General features: G+C 35.3%; 1 protein-coding gene across 3 annotated transcripts in view; it reads right to left on the bottom strand.

The window, feature by feature from the left end:
- Window positions 1-18,812, bottom strand: part of RAB3IP (RAB3A interacting protein) — a 69,060-nt gene that overhangs the window by 9,725 nt on the left and 40,523 nt on the right. For all 3 annotated transcript variants that reach the window (NM_001135415.1, NM_001131126.2, XM_054526233.1), the window contains 4 exon segments: window positions 2,823-2,935; window positions 4,205-4,333; window positions 7,857-8,060; window positions 8,748-8,825. In NM_001135415.1, the coding sequence (NP_001128887.1) occupies window positions 2,823-2,935; window positions 4,205-4,333; window positions 7,857-8,060; window positions 8,748-8,825 (524 nt within the window).

Raw genomic sequence — 18,812 nt, 5'->3', positions numbered from 1 at the left:
GTCTAAAACACTAAAAGCAATGGCAACAAAAGCCAAAATTGACAAATGGGATCTAATTAAACTAAGGAGCTTCTGCACAGCAAAAGAAACTACCATCAGAGTGAACAGGCAACCTACAGAATGGGAGAAAATTTTTGCAACCTACTCATCTGACAAAGGGCTAATACCCAGAATCTACAATGAACTCAAACAAATTTACAAGAAAAAAACAAACAACCCTATCAAAAAGTGGGCAAAGGATATGAACAGATACTTCTCAAAAGAAGACATTTATGCAGCCAAAAAACACATGAAAAAATTCTCATCATCACTGGCCATCAGAGAAATGCAAATCAAAACCACAATGAGATACCATCTCACACCAGTTAGAATGGCAATCATTAAAAAGTCAGGAAACAACAGGTGCTGGAGAGGATGTGGAGAAATAGGAACACTTTTACACTGTTGGTGGGACTGTAAACTACTTTAACCATTGTGGAAGTCAGTGTGGCGATTCCTCAGGTGTCTAGAACTAGAAATACCATTTGACCCAGCCATCCCACTACTGGGTATATACCCAAAGGATTATAAATCATGCTGCTATAAAGACACATGCACATGTATGTTTATTGTGGCACTATTCACAATAGCAAAGACTTGGAACCAACCCAAATGTCCAACAGTGATAGACTGGATTAAGAAAATGTGGCACATATACACCATGGAATACCATGCAGCCATAAAAAACGATGAGTTCATGTCCTTTGTAGGGACATGGATGAAGCTGGAAACCATCATTCTCAGCAAACTATCGCAAGGACAAAAAAACCAAACACCGCACATTCTCACTCATAGGTGGGAATTGAACAATGAGAACACATGGACACAGGAAGGGGAACATCACACACTGGGGCCTGTTGTGGGGTGGGGGGAGGGATAGCATTAGGAGATATATCTAATGCTAAATGACGAGTTAAGGGGTGCAGCACACCAACATGGCACATGTATACATATGTAACAAACCTGCATGTTGTGCACATGTACCCTAAAACTTAAAGTATAATAATAATAATAAAAAAATTAAAAAAAAACCTAAACCAAATCTCCCTCCCTTCAAGAGTACCTAATCATAGTTTGAATGATCTTGTCTTCCTCAAAATTCCTACAGTGCTGTGCCACTCACTTAGTCATTATCTTCACACTCTAGCTCACAAGAGCCACGGCCAGAGCCACACTTCACATTTCATAAAGGAAGATAATATCTTCCTTTAGTTTTTTCCATATGATATGCATCACCTTGGTTTCTGGCCCCATTCCCACAAGCACAATATGCTTAAACTTTGTAAACTGTTCTCTAAATCTAAACTATAATTATTTTACTAAAGATACTATAAACCCACTTTAATTTGATATCCCCATTTGTTATCATTTGATGATATCTGCACATATATGTGTGATATATAATGCAAGCACAAATTTTAAATTCTACAATAAAAACAGTTATATGCTATATTTAAAATGAGGCATGACACAGACCTTAAAAATAAGAAAACTGCTATGATTAAATTTAACTCTCCATATTTGGGGTGGAAGGATCAGAATAAAAATACTTGGGTATTTGTAGAATTTAAGAATGTAAATTCTTTCTCTAAAATTCAGAAGCCACCGTGCTACAAGTGCGGCTTGAGGGAGCGAGGTGGACGTGTGGCTCACAGAGCAAACATATGACTAGGAACCCTCCAACAAATGGTCACCTAAATAACAACATTCTGTAATCTTGCTGAAACCGTAACATGCATAACAGGGAATAGAAAGAAGCACACAATTCCTACAACAGCTTTAACACAGACCTATTAGTTCATCTCAACCAGTCTTTTCTTCTTCTGGCTTCAAAATAACCCTGACAGCAGTCAGTTATGCTTTCCATGAGCTCTCTCAGGCTTTCCAGTCCCCTGTATTGATCTGGCTCTAAGCACTTAATAAGCATCTTTCTCAAAAGCTTTCCAAGTCATTTTTTAAACAGAAGCCAAGACACAATTATGCCATGGTTTTAGGCAAAACCTTTCACCTTTGCCAGATGTTTTAAGCACTGTTGGTTTCAGTCATTCCTCCTTATAGTACTGGATGGAAAACAAGTCTGCCCTGCTATGAAATGCGGGAGTCTTACCTCTGAAGATTTGTAATTCTCAAGTAAGACTCACATATGAAAGACAAAACTGAGTATTTATTAAAGTGAGAATCCTTTATAAACACAATATGAAAAGACAGATCTCATCAAGTCTTTTTGGTACACAATTTTCATGATCGATAAGACTTAGTCTAGCTCAGTACCTTCCCAAACTATTTTTGATGGTCACCCTGAGAGAGAAGTATTTTATACAGAAACCCAGGACACATGGCTATACAAATCCATGTAATAAAAAAAAAATTCTGCTTATGACCCACTAAACTGATTTCACAATCCACTAATAGGTCACAATACGAGGTTAAAAACAAAAACAAAACTCAGGTTTCTACCTCTAGTTTACCTGGATCTCTATCATATATGTATATTATTGTATTGGGTTGGTGCAAAAGTAATCGTGCTTGTCGCCATTACTTTCAATGGCGACAAGTGCCATTACTTTTGCACCAACCTATAATTAAAAGGGCTCTCCTTTAATGCTAAATCTGAAATATTATATTCCACACTGTCTCAGGAATTTGTCTTTGGGCTACACAGACGATTAAGAGAAACCTGAGGGAAATATAACTACATTTAAAACCAGAAAAACTAAATAACTGCAACCCATAACATTTCAAAAACTCAGTCACTTTCACAGTTCATGCACGTAAAAACCTACTTTGGTCCTCCGCATTCAACTGCAGAAGCTTTCACAAACCGGATAGGTAGTAATCCCACTGGTTCAATGCTTAGAGTATTGTTTTCCACAGCCTCCAGAACAGCTGAAGCCAACTTAAAAAAAAAAGAAAAAGTACTAGATGCTATACTGGCAGAAAAATATCAAAATTGTATTCTACAGTAGACTAATTTTATAAATTATTCTTCTCCCAAGTTCCACTAGCTTGGCTTTAGCAAATGAAAAAGGAAGAAATCAGATAATTTTCGTTTATTTTATAATCCAAACACTGTTATGAAAGGCAATTCACTTATGGTAAAATAACTTTCCTCATTATCTGGACGAGGATTAAAGGCATTAATTCCAGTCTCTGTTCACTCCTTACCCACGATTAATATCCACAGTTAATGCCTCTTCAAAATGAATATCCTAAAGCTTTATTCTGCTAAATATATACAATATTTTTAAACATTGGTCATTTATACCACAGCAATATATATTAATTAGCTGCATATTTTCTGAATTTGTATTTATGTGCACAAGAGTGAGTCTACAAAAGAATTAGCTGAATTATCAAATATTAAATGCCCAGATGAAGATGGTAGCAACTGACACCAGATGAAACAGGAAAACCTCTTTAGTCTGGCAAGGTTACTAATACTGAATGGCCTACCTGAAACCAGATACAGAGCCACAATGAACAAGACATATTCATATCAAAAGTGTCAAAAATGTTCACCTTAACTTCTCCTGATAAGTAACGTCATAATTAAATGCTTGAAAGACTTAACATAAAACTCTTAGGATTAAATTTCTTATACTTTAATTGACAGGATATTTGTAGACAAACCTTTCACATGTAAGAACAAATTAAAATTATAGCTTTAAATTTTTATACTGCCTTATTTTTCTAAGGTTTTTGCATCTACTTAATCCACTTCATTTTATCCTTTTAACAATCCTGTGGCACAGGCAAAGAAGGCATTACTTTTCCTGTTTTAAAGATAAAAAAATAAGATTTTTAAATCATGTACAGATAGACACAACAAATGTCTTTAACAGAGTGTGTAGAGAACTTCCCTTACACTGAACCTTGGACTGCAAATCAAGAAATAAGTCCTATCCCCCATACCTACTTAATACCTGACACCAATGCAGTACACATTTGAGTGTGAATGATCCTCTGCTCATATAAGAAAAGATGTTCAGTAACTGAATGCCAAGAAATTATCATGATTCTAGTACGGAATGGCAAAAATGGTAAAACATGACATTTTATAATAACTTATTTATGTAAGAGATATTAAAATATGTAATATGATTTAGTTTAAAAGAAGTACAGAAACAACTATAATGAATTCCTACTAAAATGAAAAAAAAATTACCTCGCTTTTTGAGAATGTTAAACATGGAAAGATATCTTCCTGGTAGATTTTGTCTAAGAAAGGACACGTCCTGTCCATTGTGGGCTCATCCTTCCACAATCGGAACTCATTATACAAGGATAAGTCAGCCTAACAGACAAACCAAAGGAAAACACAAAAACATGTTTTAAAAAGTATAAACATAAAAACCGCTTTACAAAACCAAAACTAATTTAAACATCACTGAAAAAATGCTCTTCATTTAAAATAATAAATTGAACCACTCTTGATTAGTTACATAATACCTGGTAGCAGTTTTCCTTTTTAAAAAACGACTCTCAAATAACCAATTAGCCTTTTTCCAAGCATCATCCACTACCATGTTCAATAACGCTACTATTATCCTCACCCTGAGCTCCTTCTCCTATCCCCACCAAAAATGCTGGAGTTCCTCTTAAGACACAGGTGGCACACTATTCAGAATATAATAAATGATGACAAGTCTTTTCTGAAAACAATAAAAAGGTAATTTGGAACCTAATTAATTATAGTGTCTGAATAAACTGAGACTGGCTGAACTGTGAAACCTAGTTTGGGATCAAAAATGACACTAATTTTTTATCTACTATAACTTGAAGGCATTCCAAAAAGAATTGTCAAAATGTTATTGCATAAGCAACAGGATTTTAAAAAAAGAACACGTAAAGCCTTCTAAACTACCTTAAAATACAACATTTATTTAGATATTCTTGACATATTTTTGGCATCCAGTAACTACCATCTTAGGCATCAATAATAATCCACTGTTGGCACCTGCCTTCCTATTCACTCCTCCAGCTGTCCCTCTCTTTCTCACCTCCCTAATAAATTTTCCCCAAATATTTTTCCCTACAGATTCTCAGATTCCCTCAGTCCAGCTCAATAGCATCTGTCGGAATACAAAGTTGCACTGACATCAGCTACCCAAACTAGATTAGTCTCTCCCATCCTACAGCTCTAAGCTGCTCCTGTCCAGAAGCACTGGATACACCATAAATGATGCACTGACTACAGCTACAGACTGCCTCTAGGATAGCTCAATCAGATGTGCAAGTAGTCTACAAAAATGTAACATAGAGCTAAGTGTAGCCAAGCCTTCCTACAGACTTCCTTTTAAGGTGTATAAGGGCAATCTCCATGTGAATTTTTTTCAGCCCAATTCATAAATTCCTTGAATCAAAGCAAAAGCAACAGGATAAATAATATTAGCATATAAGCAATACTTACATTTTCAAATGCATTTTCTTTGTAAAGTTACTGAGAAAAAGGACACTTCCTCAATTCCATTTATCTTCTAAATAAGACTCTTTAATCTTTGTTCCTAATTCACTTACCTCCTGGCTCTGATAAGAGATGTCACATCTCCAATTTAACAGTCTGTTTAATATTAACTTCTCAAATGTATTTGTTCCCAATATATATTGATTTATATGAGCACACAATAATGACATAAGTCTGTTACTCTTTCTCAAGAAAGATGCAAATTTATCAAAAAAAAAGAAAGAAAAGAAAAAGGACACAAACCCCAAAGCAGGTAAGTGGTATTCTAAGGAAAGATTCTAGTTTAAAGGCTGTAATTTAAACCATTTATTAAGAGCTGACTCTGCCAGGAACCACCGTAAGCACTTTACAAACATTTAATCCTCACAACTGTGCAAGACAGATATTATGATCGCCATTTGTAACTTGCCCGAGATTGCATAGCAAGAAAGCAGTAAAGTCTGAATTCAAATCTAAGTGGCTTGATCCCAAAGCCTTGCACTGGGCATGTATGTCTGCACGCATGCATGTGTATTTTAAATGTTTACAGAAGACATGTTGCTAATGTCATAACTGAGTGCCCCATCATATTTTCTACAAAAACATGGTCATGCTTCATTTTCTTCCAGATTGTTACATATTTTTCTAAGACTTACACAGGTCAAATTTATGTAATTCCTTTGCCTAGTTAGACTTTTTGACAAGTTTTTCATGAAACATCAGAATATAACACGTACCTGAAAAGCAAAGGTTATTATTTTGAAGTTATATGCTGCCTACGCACATTTTAAGAGATTTCAAAAACTAAAAACGAACCTTTACCATGTTCCAGGAGAAGACACTTATAATTTTGTTAGTGTAAATGGGGGGGAAGTACATAATTACTTACACATACTGAGTAAGAAACACCAAAAATACAAGTTGTACCAGGCAATTAAAATTGCTATTTAAATTCCAAAGAATTAGAATTAAAGTTAGGACGAAGAAGTTTCTTAAATATTTAACAGAAACCAATGTGAATTTTGGATTTGGTTACATTCAGATTTAACCAAGTATTGAACTTCTCTCTTACCAGCATCTTTTTTATTGATAATTCGTCAAAATGCAATTCAATTAAAACAGGTTAACAACATTGGTTATTCCATTTAATAAACTCCTGGCTTCCATACAAAAATTTAACAAGCACACACATTTCTTCAAGATTAATGATGGACTTGAATTTAACAATGTAAAAGATGGCTTCTAAGAAGAAATGGGAAAGCTTCATAAATTATTGATCAATCCTCTTAGAAATGAATTCTCACAGTATACAATGATTAAAAATTTTTACTCTAAACAGCTCAAAATATTTATATATTATTTCAGTTATCTTTATAACATATCTTTTAAAATAAGACTATTATTATTATTATTATTTTGAGACAGTTTCATTCTTGTTGCCCAGGCTGGAGTGTGATGGCGTGATCTCAGCTCACCGCAACCTCCGCCTCCCAAGTTCAAGGGATTCTCCTGCCTCAGCCTCCCGAGTAGCTGGGATTATAGGCATGAGCCACCACGCCCAGCTAATTTTGTATTTTTAGTACAGATGGGCTTTCTCCATGTTGGTCAGGCTGCTCTCGAACTCCCAACCTCAGGTGATCCTCCGGCCTTGGCCTCCCAAAGTGCTGAGATTACAGGCATGAGCCACCAAGCCCGGCCCATTATTTCGTTTTTAAATTTTTAATTGTTACAGATACATGATAATGGTAGCCTTACATAGTTGTAAGTGTCTGAATAACAGACTGGCTGAACTGTGAAACCTAATTTGGGATCAAAAATGACACTAATTGTTCTACTATAACTTGAAATTTCACTTAGCAAAATGTCTTCCAGCCTTATGTCATTGTAAGGCTACCATTATTTCTATTTTTTGTTGCTTAATTATCTAAATTAACTCTAGGACTCCCTTGCTGACATAAAATTCTTTCTCTCTGAATTTAAATAAAAGCAATGTATTGATCTTTAAGAAAATCATCTTATTTTCACATATTTCTTATAACCATACTTTGTAAGCGCACTCTAGCAATAAATTTTGACTAGCCAGATCATTAAAGCCACCCACTCTCCTCTAGACAACACATGACAGTTTCCTCCCTTAATGAAATACTGAGATTAAGAAACTTACCAAGTTTCCAGCAGGTACTCCAAGGTCAGCCGGGTAGAAAACGGAACTGAAGAATCCCTGAAAGCAGCCAGCTCTAGACAAAGCCTCCCCCATCTTAATACTGCATATTTTGTACTAAAATTTTTGCTGGCAAAAATGATAACTGACACCTCAGTGATGAGAATTAACAAGTATCAACAGAGTCAGAGGGGACAGTCCTTGACGAGTTACCTCTTTGCAGTCTTTTACAATTGGCTGTATCACACTGAAGTCCTGATGACTGCCACTCATAGCACTGCTTGTGCTTTTATTTCTTGTATGCCCCTTTTTAAAAGGTGTCTTTCCACCTGGCAAAGGCTCCTGCGTAGGTGATGTTGGAGAACTGGACAATACAAGTGTCTTCAATGCAGCTACTTCAGCTTGAAGTACATCAATCTTGGAAAGAAATCAACATAGTCACATACGTTAAATACGTTTCATGACATGCAGCTAAATATTAGCAATCTGGTCAAAACACTACCAAAGATGAAAAGTAAGTTTAATTTGTATTTCCTGTGGAGTAATAAAAAGAAACTAAAATCAAGTTTTTTGATGTTTCCATATGGTTTGGATTCATCTATTATTAACAACGTCAAATGAAACTGTGAAAATTACCAAAATATCTAACATTTATGTGAATTTTCAAAATCTTCAAAATATAATAGCTTATGATTAGTTGTAGAAGTTCACTCCTAAAACAGTAAAATCTAATAACATTTAGGTGGCTTTTCTCAGTGAATTTAAAAACTAAGTATTAACATTAAAATGTGATTCTATAATCCTTTGGATAATTCATGTGATTTGCAAGGCTTTAAATCATTTGGTTCTCATATAAATGGACACCAAATGTTTACTATTAATTATACCTACATAGTAGCTATTTTCTTCTATTTTTCTGTAGTTTCCAAATTGAAAATAAGCACTGCTTTACGATCAGAAATCCAACACATGTTAAGGTATCTTTAAAACAGTTATCACTTATTTATTTTATACCATTAAGAACAAAATCCAACACATGTTAAGGTATCTTTAAAACAGTTATCACTAATTTATTTTATACTATTAAGGGCTACAAAAACTCACTTTTCCTTGTGCTTCTTTTAGCTGTTTTTCTGCTGTTGCCTGCTTGATATTTGCTTCTCTCACCATTTTATGAGCTTCCTGAAAAAGTTAACATCTCAAATTTTAGAAACAAAGTAGCATTTGTTTTCAAAAAGCTCTTGCCAAATGTTTACGATTGAAGCAAAGATATACCACCAAAAGTTAGCCTGAAAATAAGTATTCGATGTCAACTATGGAAGCAGCAGTTGACAACAGAGAGACAAACTATGAGACATTAGGAATAGGTGCCTTCTTTTAGGACCTATTACCACTGAGGCAGCCAAGTTGAGATCAATCATCCTGATAAATGCTTGCGTAAGGACTGTGAACGTGACGAAGGCAAACAATAACCAACATGTCAAAGCCAACTCCTTTGCAGTCAGCTTTTTATAATGTGGTCACTATATATGTTCTTATTAGTCATAGCAAAGACATACAGGAGGGACAAGTAAAAACATTAACACACCAATAATGTTGCAGTTTATAGTAATGACAGCTAAGAAGCCTTAGAGCTTTCAATAAAAACATTCACAAAATTTTATTATGTGACAATTTTGTGCAGAGCAACCTAAAAAGGCAAATCAGTTTACCCTTTAAGAGTTTTAATCTTCTAGTACCACAAATATGAAACTCTAGGTATTTAATTCCTTTTTATTCATATAATGTTTATTCATGAGACATTTACTCATGTCATCTCCTTGTGAAGTACTCCAGATGCTGATTACATACTGGGAAAGGACAAAGTCCCTGCTCTTAAGGAGCTTACATTCTGATTATATGTATTAATCAAATAAAGTAACAGAATAAGAATTGCGGGTTTTATTCTAAATGCAATATGAAGCCTTACAGTTTTTTTAAGGAAGACGTGATAATTTTATTTTTAAAAGATTATGCCCTTGTATAGAATAATCCCTGTAACGGATTAAGAATGGACTGGAAGTGTATATAGGGTGCTTGAGAGAGTGCCCTGAGATTTAAGAACTTATGTTTTAGAACTTCAGTTTACAATTTATCAGAGGAAGGAAGGAAATGAGCTTCAAAGTTATTTAATGAATAGTTTGACAATGGCACCCCCACTAGGTCTGTCAAAATGCACAGTGGTAGAATGGAAAGGTGGAAGTTCTTTACATCAGAGTTTGACTGTTTGTTTCCCATTTGTTCATTTGCTTTTACAGTATTGTAACAATTGCAGTTTGTGTGTGCCCATGAATGTGAATTTGCAGCTTATATTAAATAGGAGAATCTTTACTATCAATGATTTATAGCAAAATGACATTAGCCATGAAGATATTCCATGCACTATTATTCTGGCTATCTTGGCAAAGTCCTTAAGAGCTGTCAAATTTAATGAGCTAAATATTCTCCTTTTAAAAATAACAAATGTTTCAGATTTGCTGAATTTTTCTGGGACAAGTGGCTGTCAACACAAGACTATTTGGCGATGTTTTAAAAATAATAAACACAGCTAATCTGACCCTTCAAGATAAGTAACATTTTAACTTTAAATGCAAAATTAATTCATACTATGGAAAGAATAGTTGACTAAATTTTTGGAAATGGACTCTGCTTTCATTAATAGTGGATTATGCAATTTGGACCAAACCTCCAATGGAGAACGATTAGAAAAGCTAGATAAGTTTTTTGTTTGTTTTTAAAATGTGTTTGAAGGTATTTGAGAACTAACAAAATAGTGAAGTAAAAGCTTAGAAGTGATGTGAAATTTTAGGTGACTTTTCCACTACAGACATAAGGGTTACAGTGAAAAGGTATAACATACATGTAACTGGAGCCCCAAAAGGAAAGGAGCACTAGACTGGGGCAGGATCAGTTGCTAAAAAGATGACATGCAGAATTTTTACAGAATTTTTTAAAAATTGACAAAAAACATCAAAAGGTAGACTCAAAAAAAGTTTGAAAATTTTCCATCACACTGTCCTTCCAAAGCTGAAAATGATATAAGTATCACCTATACCAGGAGTCGGTAAACTTTTTCTGTAAAGAGTCAAACACTACGTATACATATACAGCCTCAGCTGCAACTCCTTAGCTCTGCTGTTGCAATGTGAAAGCAGCCATAGACAATACACAGATTAGCGTGGCTGTTTTAATAAATATTTATGAACACTGAAACATACATATCATTTTGTTTTTCTTTTAGCATATCCAGCACCTCTCAGTTACCTTTTTTTTGGGGGGGAGGTGTGAGCACACAAGATCTACCTTCTTAGCAAATTTGTAGCATACCATATAGTCATGCTGTACATTGGGTCTTCAGAATTTATCTATCCTGCATAACTGACACTTTGTACCAATGACCAACACCTCCCATTTCTCCCACTTCCCAGCCCCTGACAACCACCAATCTACTCTGTGCTTCTATGAGCTCGACTATTTTAGATTCCACATATAAGTGAGATAATGTAGCATTTGTCTTTCTGTGTCTTATTTCACTTAGCAAATGTCCTCCAGGTTCACTCATGTTGTTGCAAAAGGCAGGATTTCCATTTTCTTTTAAGACTGAGTAGTATTCATATACACACACATACCCCCCACATTTTCTTTATCCATTCATCAACAGACATCTAACTTGTTTCCATAACTTTGCTACTGTGAATAATGCTGCAATGAACATGGAAGTACAGATAACTCATCAGGATAGCGATTTTCTTTTGGATATATATCTGGAAGTGGGATTGCTGGATCATGTAGTAGCTTTATTTTTTTGAGGAGAAACTTTCATACTGTTTTCCATAATGGCTGTACCAATTTACATTCCCACCAATAGTAGACAAGTTCCTTTTCTCCACATCCTTGCAACATTTACTATCTTTTGTATTTTGATAATAGCCATTCTAACCAGTGTGGGGTGCTCTCATTGCGGAGTGACTGGCATTTACCTGATGATTACTGATGCTGGGTACCTTATCATATACTGGTTGGCCATTTGTATGTCTTCTTAGGAGAAATGTCTATTTAGGCCCCTAGCCCGTCTTTTAATTGGGTTGTTTTTTTGCTACTGCATGCCTTATATACTTCGGATATTAACTCCTTATCAGATACATGGTTTGCAAATGTTTTCCCATTCAGTATGATGCTTTTTCATTTTGTTGACTGTTTTTTGCTGGGCAGAGCTTTTTAGTTTGATGCACTCCCACTTGTCCATTTTGTTTTTGCTGCCTGTGCTTTTGGTGTCACATCCAAAAAAATCACTGCCCAGACCAATGTCAAGAAGCTTTTTCCTTGTTTCTTCTGAGTTTTACAGTTTCAGGTCTTACGTGTAAGTCTTTAATCCATTTGAATTGATTTTTCTTTATGGTGTGAGATCAGGGTCTAATTTCATTTATTTGCATATGGATATCCAATTTTCTCAGCAGCATTTATTGATAAGACTATCTACTCCCCACTAGGTGTCCTTAGCATCTTTGTTGAGGGTCAGCTAACCATAAATGTGTCATTTCTGGACTCTCTATTCTCTTCTATTGGTCCATGTCTGTTTTTGTATCAGTGCCATACTGTTTTTACTTCTGTAACTTTGTCATGTACTTTGAAATCAGGAAGTGTGATGCATCCAGCTTTATTTTTCTTGCTCAAGATTACTTTGGGGCTGGGCATGGTGGCTCACGCCTGTAATCCCAGCACTTTGGGAGGCTGAGGCAGGTGGATCACCTGAGGTTAGGAGTTCAAGACCAATCTTGCCAACATGGTGAAACCTGTTTCTACTAAAAATACAAAAATTATCTGGGCATGGTGGTGCACACCTGTAATCCCAGCTACTCAGGAGGCTGAGGCAGGAGAAAAGCTAGAACCCAGGAGGTGGAGGTTGCAGTGAACCGAGATCGTACCATTGCACTCCAGCCTAGGCAACAGAGCAAGACTCCATCTCAAAAAAAAAAAAAATTACTTTGGCTATTAACATCTTTTGTAGTTCCATATGAATTTCCTACTTCTGTAAAAAATGCCATTGGGATTTTCATAGGGATTGCATTGTATTTGTAAATCACTTGGGTAGAATAGACATTTTAACAGTATTAATTCTTCCAACCAATGAACACAAAACAAATCTCTTTCCATCTGTGTCTTAATTCCCTTCATTAACTGTATTATAATTTTCAGTATACAAGTCTTTTTGCCTCTTTGGTTAAGTTTATTCCTGAGTATTTTATTCTTTTTGATGCTTTTTGACACTGAAATCATGAGATTGTTCTCTTAAATTCCTTTTCAGGTAACTGGTTGTCCATGTATAGAAACATCATTAATTTTTGTATCCTGCAACCCTATCAAATTCATTTATTAGTTCTAACTTTTTTGTTGTTGAATCTTTAGAATTTTCTACATTTGTGATCATGTCATCTGCACACAGAGATTGTTTTATTTCTTCCTTTCCAATTTGGTTGCCTTTTCTTTTTCTTGACTGATTGCTCTAACATTCCAGAACTTTGCTGTACAGAAATGGTGAAGAGTGGGCATCCTTGTCTTATACCAGATCTTAGAAGAAAAGCTTTCAATTTCCCCCACTGATTATGATTGTTAGCTATGGGTTTTCCATATATGGTCTTTATTGTCTTAAAGTAAGTTCCTTCATCTATTTTGTTGAGTTTTAGCATAAATGAATGTGGAATTTTGTCAAATGCTTTTTCTGCTTCTATTAAGATTATAATGTATATTATTATATCATTCTATTACTGTGGTTTATCACACTGATTGATTTGCCTATGTTGATGCATCCTTGCATCCCAGGGACAAATCCCATTTGATCATAGTGTATAATCCTTTTAATATGTTACTGAATTTTATTTTCTAACATTTTATTAAGGGCTTCTGCACCTATGTTCATTGAGAATATTGGCCTATAGTTTTTTCCTTGTGGTACATTTACTGGCTTTGGTATCAGTGATATTGGCCTCATAAAATGAGTTTGGAAGTGTTCCCTCTTCTATTTTTGTAAGAGTGTAAAAAGAATTGGCACTGATTCTTCTTTGAATGTTTGGTAGAATTTACCTGCGAAGCCATCTAATCTTGGGCTTTTTTGTTTCTACTTCTTGATTCCATTTTCCGGAATTTGATTCCAGAAAACTGATTCAGTTTCTAGGAATTTATCTATTTCTTCTAGATTATCCAATTGATTGGCATGTGGTTCATAAAAGTCACTTATGATCTTTTTTATTTCTGAAGCATCCACTGTAATATCTCCTCTTTCATTTCTGATTTGAGTCCTCTCTTTTCTTGGTTTGTCTAGCTAAGGGCTTTTATTTTTTTCAAGAAACAAACTCAGGTTTTCTTAATATTTTCTATTATTTTCCTATTCTCTATTTCTACTCTGATCTTTGTTATTCCCTTCCCTCTGCTAAGTTTGGACTTAGTTTGTTCTCCTTCTAACTCCTTGAGGTATAAAGTTAGGTTGTTTGAGATTGTTCTTCTTTTTTAATGTAAGCCTTTATCCCTCTTAGTACTGCTTTTTCTGCATCTCTTAAGTTTTGGTACGTTGTGTTTTCAGTTTTATTCATCTCAAGAAACTTTTCAAGTTCCCTTTTGATTTTTTCTTTGACTCAAAGGTTATTCAAAAGGATATCATTGTTTAGTTTCCACATATTTGAGTTTTTCTGTTTTCTTACTATTATTAATTCCTAATTGAATTCCATTGTGAGTGGAAAAGATTCTTTTTTTTTTAATTTTATTTATTTATTTTTTTAATCTTTTATTATTATTATTATTATTATTATACTTTAGGTTTTATGGTACATGTGCGCAATCTGCAGGTAAGTTACATATGTATACATGTGCCATGCTAGTGCGCTGCACCCACCAACTCGTCATCTAGCATTAGGTATATCTCTCAATGCTATCCCTCCCCCCTCCCCCCACCCCACAACAGTCCCCAGAGTGTGATGTTCCCCTTCCTGTGTCCATGTGTTCTCATTGTTCAATTCCCACCTATGAGTGAGAATATGCAGTGTTTGGTTTTTTGTTCTTGCGATAGTTTACTGAGAATGATGATTTCCAATTTCATCCATGTCCCTACAAAGGACATGAACTCATCATTTTTTATGGCTGCATAGTATTCCATGGTGTATATGTGCCACATTTTCTTAATCCAGTCTATCATTGTTGGACATTTGGGTTGGTTCCAAGTCTTTGCTATTGTGAATAATGCAGCAATAAACATACATGTGCATGTGTCTTTATAGCAGCATGATTTATAGTCCTTTGGGTATATACCCAGTAATGGGATGGCTGGGTCGAATGGAATTTCTAGTTCTAGATCCCTGAGGAATCGCCACACTGACTTCCACAAGGGTTGAACTAGTTTACAATCCCACCAACAGTGTAAAAGTGTTCCTATTTCTCCACATCCTCTCCAGCACCTGTTGTTTCCTGACTTTTTAATGATTGCCATTCTAACTGGTGTGAGATGGTATCTCATTGTGGTTTTGATTTGCATTTCTCTGATGGCCAGTGATGGTGAGCATTTTTTCATGTGTTTTTTGGCTGCATAAATGTCTTCTTTTGAGAAGTGTCTGTTCATGTCCTTCGCCCACTTTTTGATGGGGTTGTTTGTTTTTTTCTTGTAAATTTGTTGGAGTTCATTGTAGATTCTGGATATTAGCCCTTTGTCAGATGAGTAGGTTGCAAAAATTTTCTCCCATTTTGTAGGTTGCCTGTTCACTCTGATGGTAGTTTCTTTTGCTGTGCAGAAGCTCTTGAGTTTAATTAGATCCCATTTGTCAATTTTGGCTTTTGTTGCCATTGCTTTTGGTGTTTTAGACATGAAGTCCTTGCCCATGCCTATGTCCTGAATGGTAATGCCTAGGTTTTCTTCTAGGGTTTTTATGGTTTCAGGTCTAACATTTAAGTCTTTAATCCATCTTGAATTGATTTTTGTATAAGGTGTAAGGAAGGGATCCAGTTTCAGCTTTCTACATATGGCTAGCCAGTTTTCCCAGCACCATTTATTAAATAGGGAATCCTTTCCCCATTTCTTGTTTTTGTCAGGTTTGTCAAAGATCAGATACTTGTAGATATGTGGCATTATTTCTGACGGCTCTGTTCTGTTCCATTGATCTATATCTCTGTTTTGGTATCAGTACCATGCTGTTTTGGTTACTGTAGCCTTGTAGTATAGTTTGAAGTCAGGTAGTGTGATGCCTCCAGCTTTGTTCTTTTGGCTTAGGATTGACTTGGCGATGCGGGCTCTTTTTTGGTTCCATATGAACTTTAAAGTAGTTTTTTCCAATTCTGTGAAGAAAGTCACTGGTAGCTTGATGGGGATGGCATTGAATCTGTAAATTACCTTGGGAAGGATGGCCATTTTCATGATATTGATTCTTCCTACCCATGAGCATGGAATGTTCTTCCATTTGTTTGTATCCTCTTTTATTTCCTTGAGCAGTGGTTTGTAGTTCTCCTTGAAGAGGTCTTTCACATCCCTTGTAAGTTGGATTCCTAGGTATTTTATTCTCTTTGAAGCAATTGTGAATGGGAGTTCACTCATGATTTGGCTCTCTGTCTGTCTGTTATTGATGTATAAGAATGCCTGTGATTTTTGCACATTGATTTTGTATCCTGAGACTTTGCTGAAGTTGCTTATCAGCTTAAGGAGATTTTGGGCTGAGACAATGGGGTTTTCTAGATATACTATCATGTCATCTGCAAACAGGGACAATTTGACTTCCTCTTTTCCTAATTGAATACCCTTGATTTCCTTCTCCTGCCTAATTGCCCTGGCCAGAACTTCCAACACTATGTTGAATAGAAGTGGTGAGAGAGGGCATCCCTGTCTTGTGCCAGTTTTCAAAGGGAATGCTTCCAGTTTTTGCCCATTCAGTATGATATTGGCTGTGGGTTTGTCATAAATAGCTCTGATTATTTTGAGATATGTCCCATCAATTCCTAATTTATTGAGAGTTTTTAATATGAAGGGTTGTTGAATTTTGTCAAAGGCCTTTTCTGCATCTATTGAGATAATCATGTGGTTTTTGTCTTTGGTTCTGTTTATATGCTGGATTACATTTATTGATTTGCGTATATTGAACCAGCCTTGCATCCCAGGGATGAAGCCCACTTGATCATGGTGGATAAGCTTTTTGATGTGCTGCTGGATTCTGTTTGCCAGTATTTTATTGAGGATTTTTGCATCAATGTTCATCAAGGATATTGGTCTAAAATTCTCTTTTTTTGTTGTGTCTCTGCCAGGCTTTGGTATCAGGATGATGCTGGCCTCATAAAATGAGTTAGGGAGGATTCCCTCTTTTTCTATTGATTGGAATAGTTTCAGAAGGAATGGTACCAGCTCATCCTTGTACCTCTGGTAGAATTCGGCTGTGAACCCATCTGGTCCTGGACTTTTTTTGGTTGGTAAGCTATTGATTATTGCCACAATTTCAGCTCCTGTTATTGGTCTATTCAGAGATTCAACTTCTTCCTGGTTTAGTCTTGGGAGGAAAAGATTCTTAGAATGATTTTGATCTTCTTAAATTTGAGACTTGTTTTGTGACCTAACATGAACTATACTGGAGAATGTTTCATGTGCACCTGAGAGGAATGTATATTCTTTTGCTGTTGTGTTAAAAGTTCCATACATATCTGTTAGATCCATTTGGTCTACAGTGTTATGCAGTTCTGCTGTTTCCTTATTAATTTTCTGTCTGAATAATCTACTCATTAGAGAGACTGGGGTATTGAAGTCACCTACTATTAATGTATTACTCTATTAGCCTTCAGATCTGTCAGTTTGTTTTATAAATTTAGGTGCTCTGATGTTGGGTGCATATATATAGTCATGCACCACATAACATTTCAGTGAACAATGGACTGCATATTTGACAGTAGTCCCATAAAATTATACCATATTTATTTTTACTTTACTTCTTCTATGTTTAGATACATAAATATTTACCATTGTGTCACAAGTGCCTACAGTATTCAGTATAGTAACATGTTGTACAGGTTTGTAGCCCAGGAGCAATAAGCAATATCATATAGCCAAGGTGTGTAATAGGCTGTACCATCTAGGTTTTACCACATCTTGGTTTGTGTAAGTATACTCTATCGATTTCTGCACGATGAAATCTATAATGGCAAAATAATGATTTAAAATAGGGAAAGATGTATTTCTTATATTAGACCAATAGATGTGTGAGTTATCAACAGTATTAGATTTTTGAAAATGGAACTTAGACCAGACCTTCATCTGGATAATAAACTGTTAAAACAAGATCTTCTAAAATAAAGTAACATATTCAATCACACTCCTCTCACTAAGTATATATAAAACATGTGTGTGTAACTGTTTTAATGAGAATATTTTTGAACTGTAATAAAAATGTTAAGCATTTTTATTGTCTTACCTTTTAAAACTTGTATTTACAATGTATGTTAACACATTAGTATGTCCATTAGCAAGTGTGTATAATTTATAAATACACATATATGTTCATATAGAACACTACCTATATGTGCCTAGCACATAGGGAACTCTCAATAAATATTAGGTATCTTCACCATAATGGAGGTAACATGCTCAAATTTTTCTTGTACTGATCAGGTACAGGATCAAAAAGTCTGGCATCTATTGGTTTAGCTAACAAATGATGGTGGCTTGGAAGGCAATGTGCTCTATGTCCTGGAGGTAGCATCAAAAGACTTAACTGATCACTTGAGTGTGGAATGAAGAAATAAGAGGCCCCAGTGATGACTTCTTTTCCGTGGTTTGACACAAACAGAAATGCCATTTATGATTTTCACAGTAGATAAAGCAAGAGTTAGGATCATGAATATGAGTGCCTGCATTGCTCATTAGCCTCTCTGCCTCACTTTTCTTCCCAGATAAAATGATAATAATCTGCCCTATACGCATCATAGTATTGTTGGGAGAAAACTAGACATATCATAAACATTTACTAAAACTGGCTTATAAAACATAAACTTCTTAAGCCTACTATCTTTTTTTCTCCATGTGAGATGTAGACTGCTTTATATTCTTTCAACTGACTTTATTTTATATTATCTCAAAATTGGAGGCGCTAGAAGAAAAACATAACTTTTGAGGTC

Source organism: Pongo abelii, chromosome 10 (genome assembly GCF_028885655.2).
Source record: "Pongo abelii isolate AG06213 chromosome 10, NHGRI_mPonAbe1-v2.0_pri, whole genome shotgun sequence".
Taxonomy (NCBI): Eukaryota; Metazoa; Chordata; class Mammalia; order Primates; family Hominidae; genus Pongo; species Pongo abelii.
Note: the sequence above shows the minus strand (reverse complement) of the source record. Positions and strands in the feature narration are given on the sequence as shown.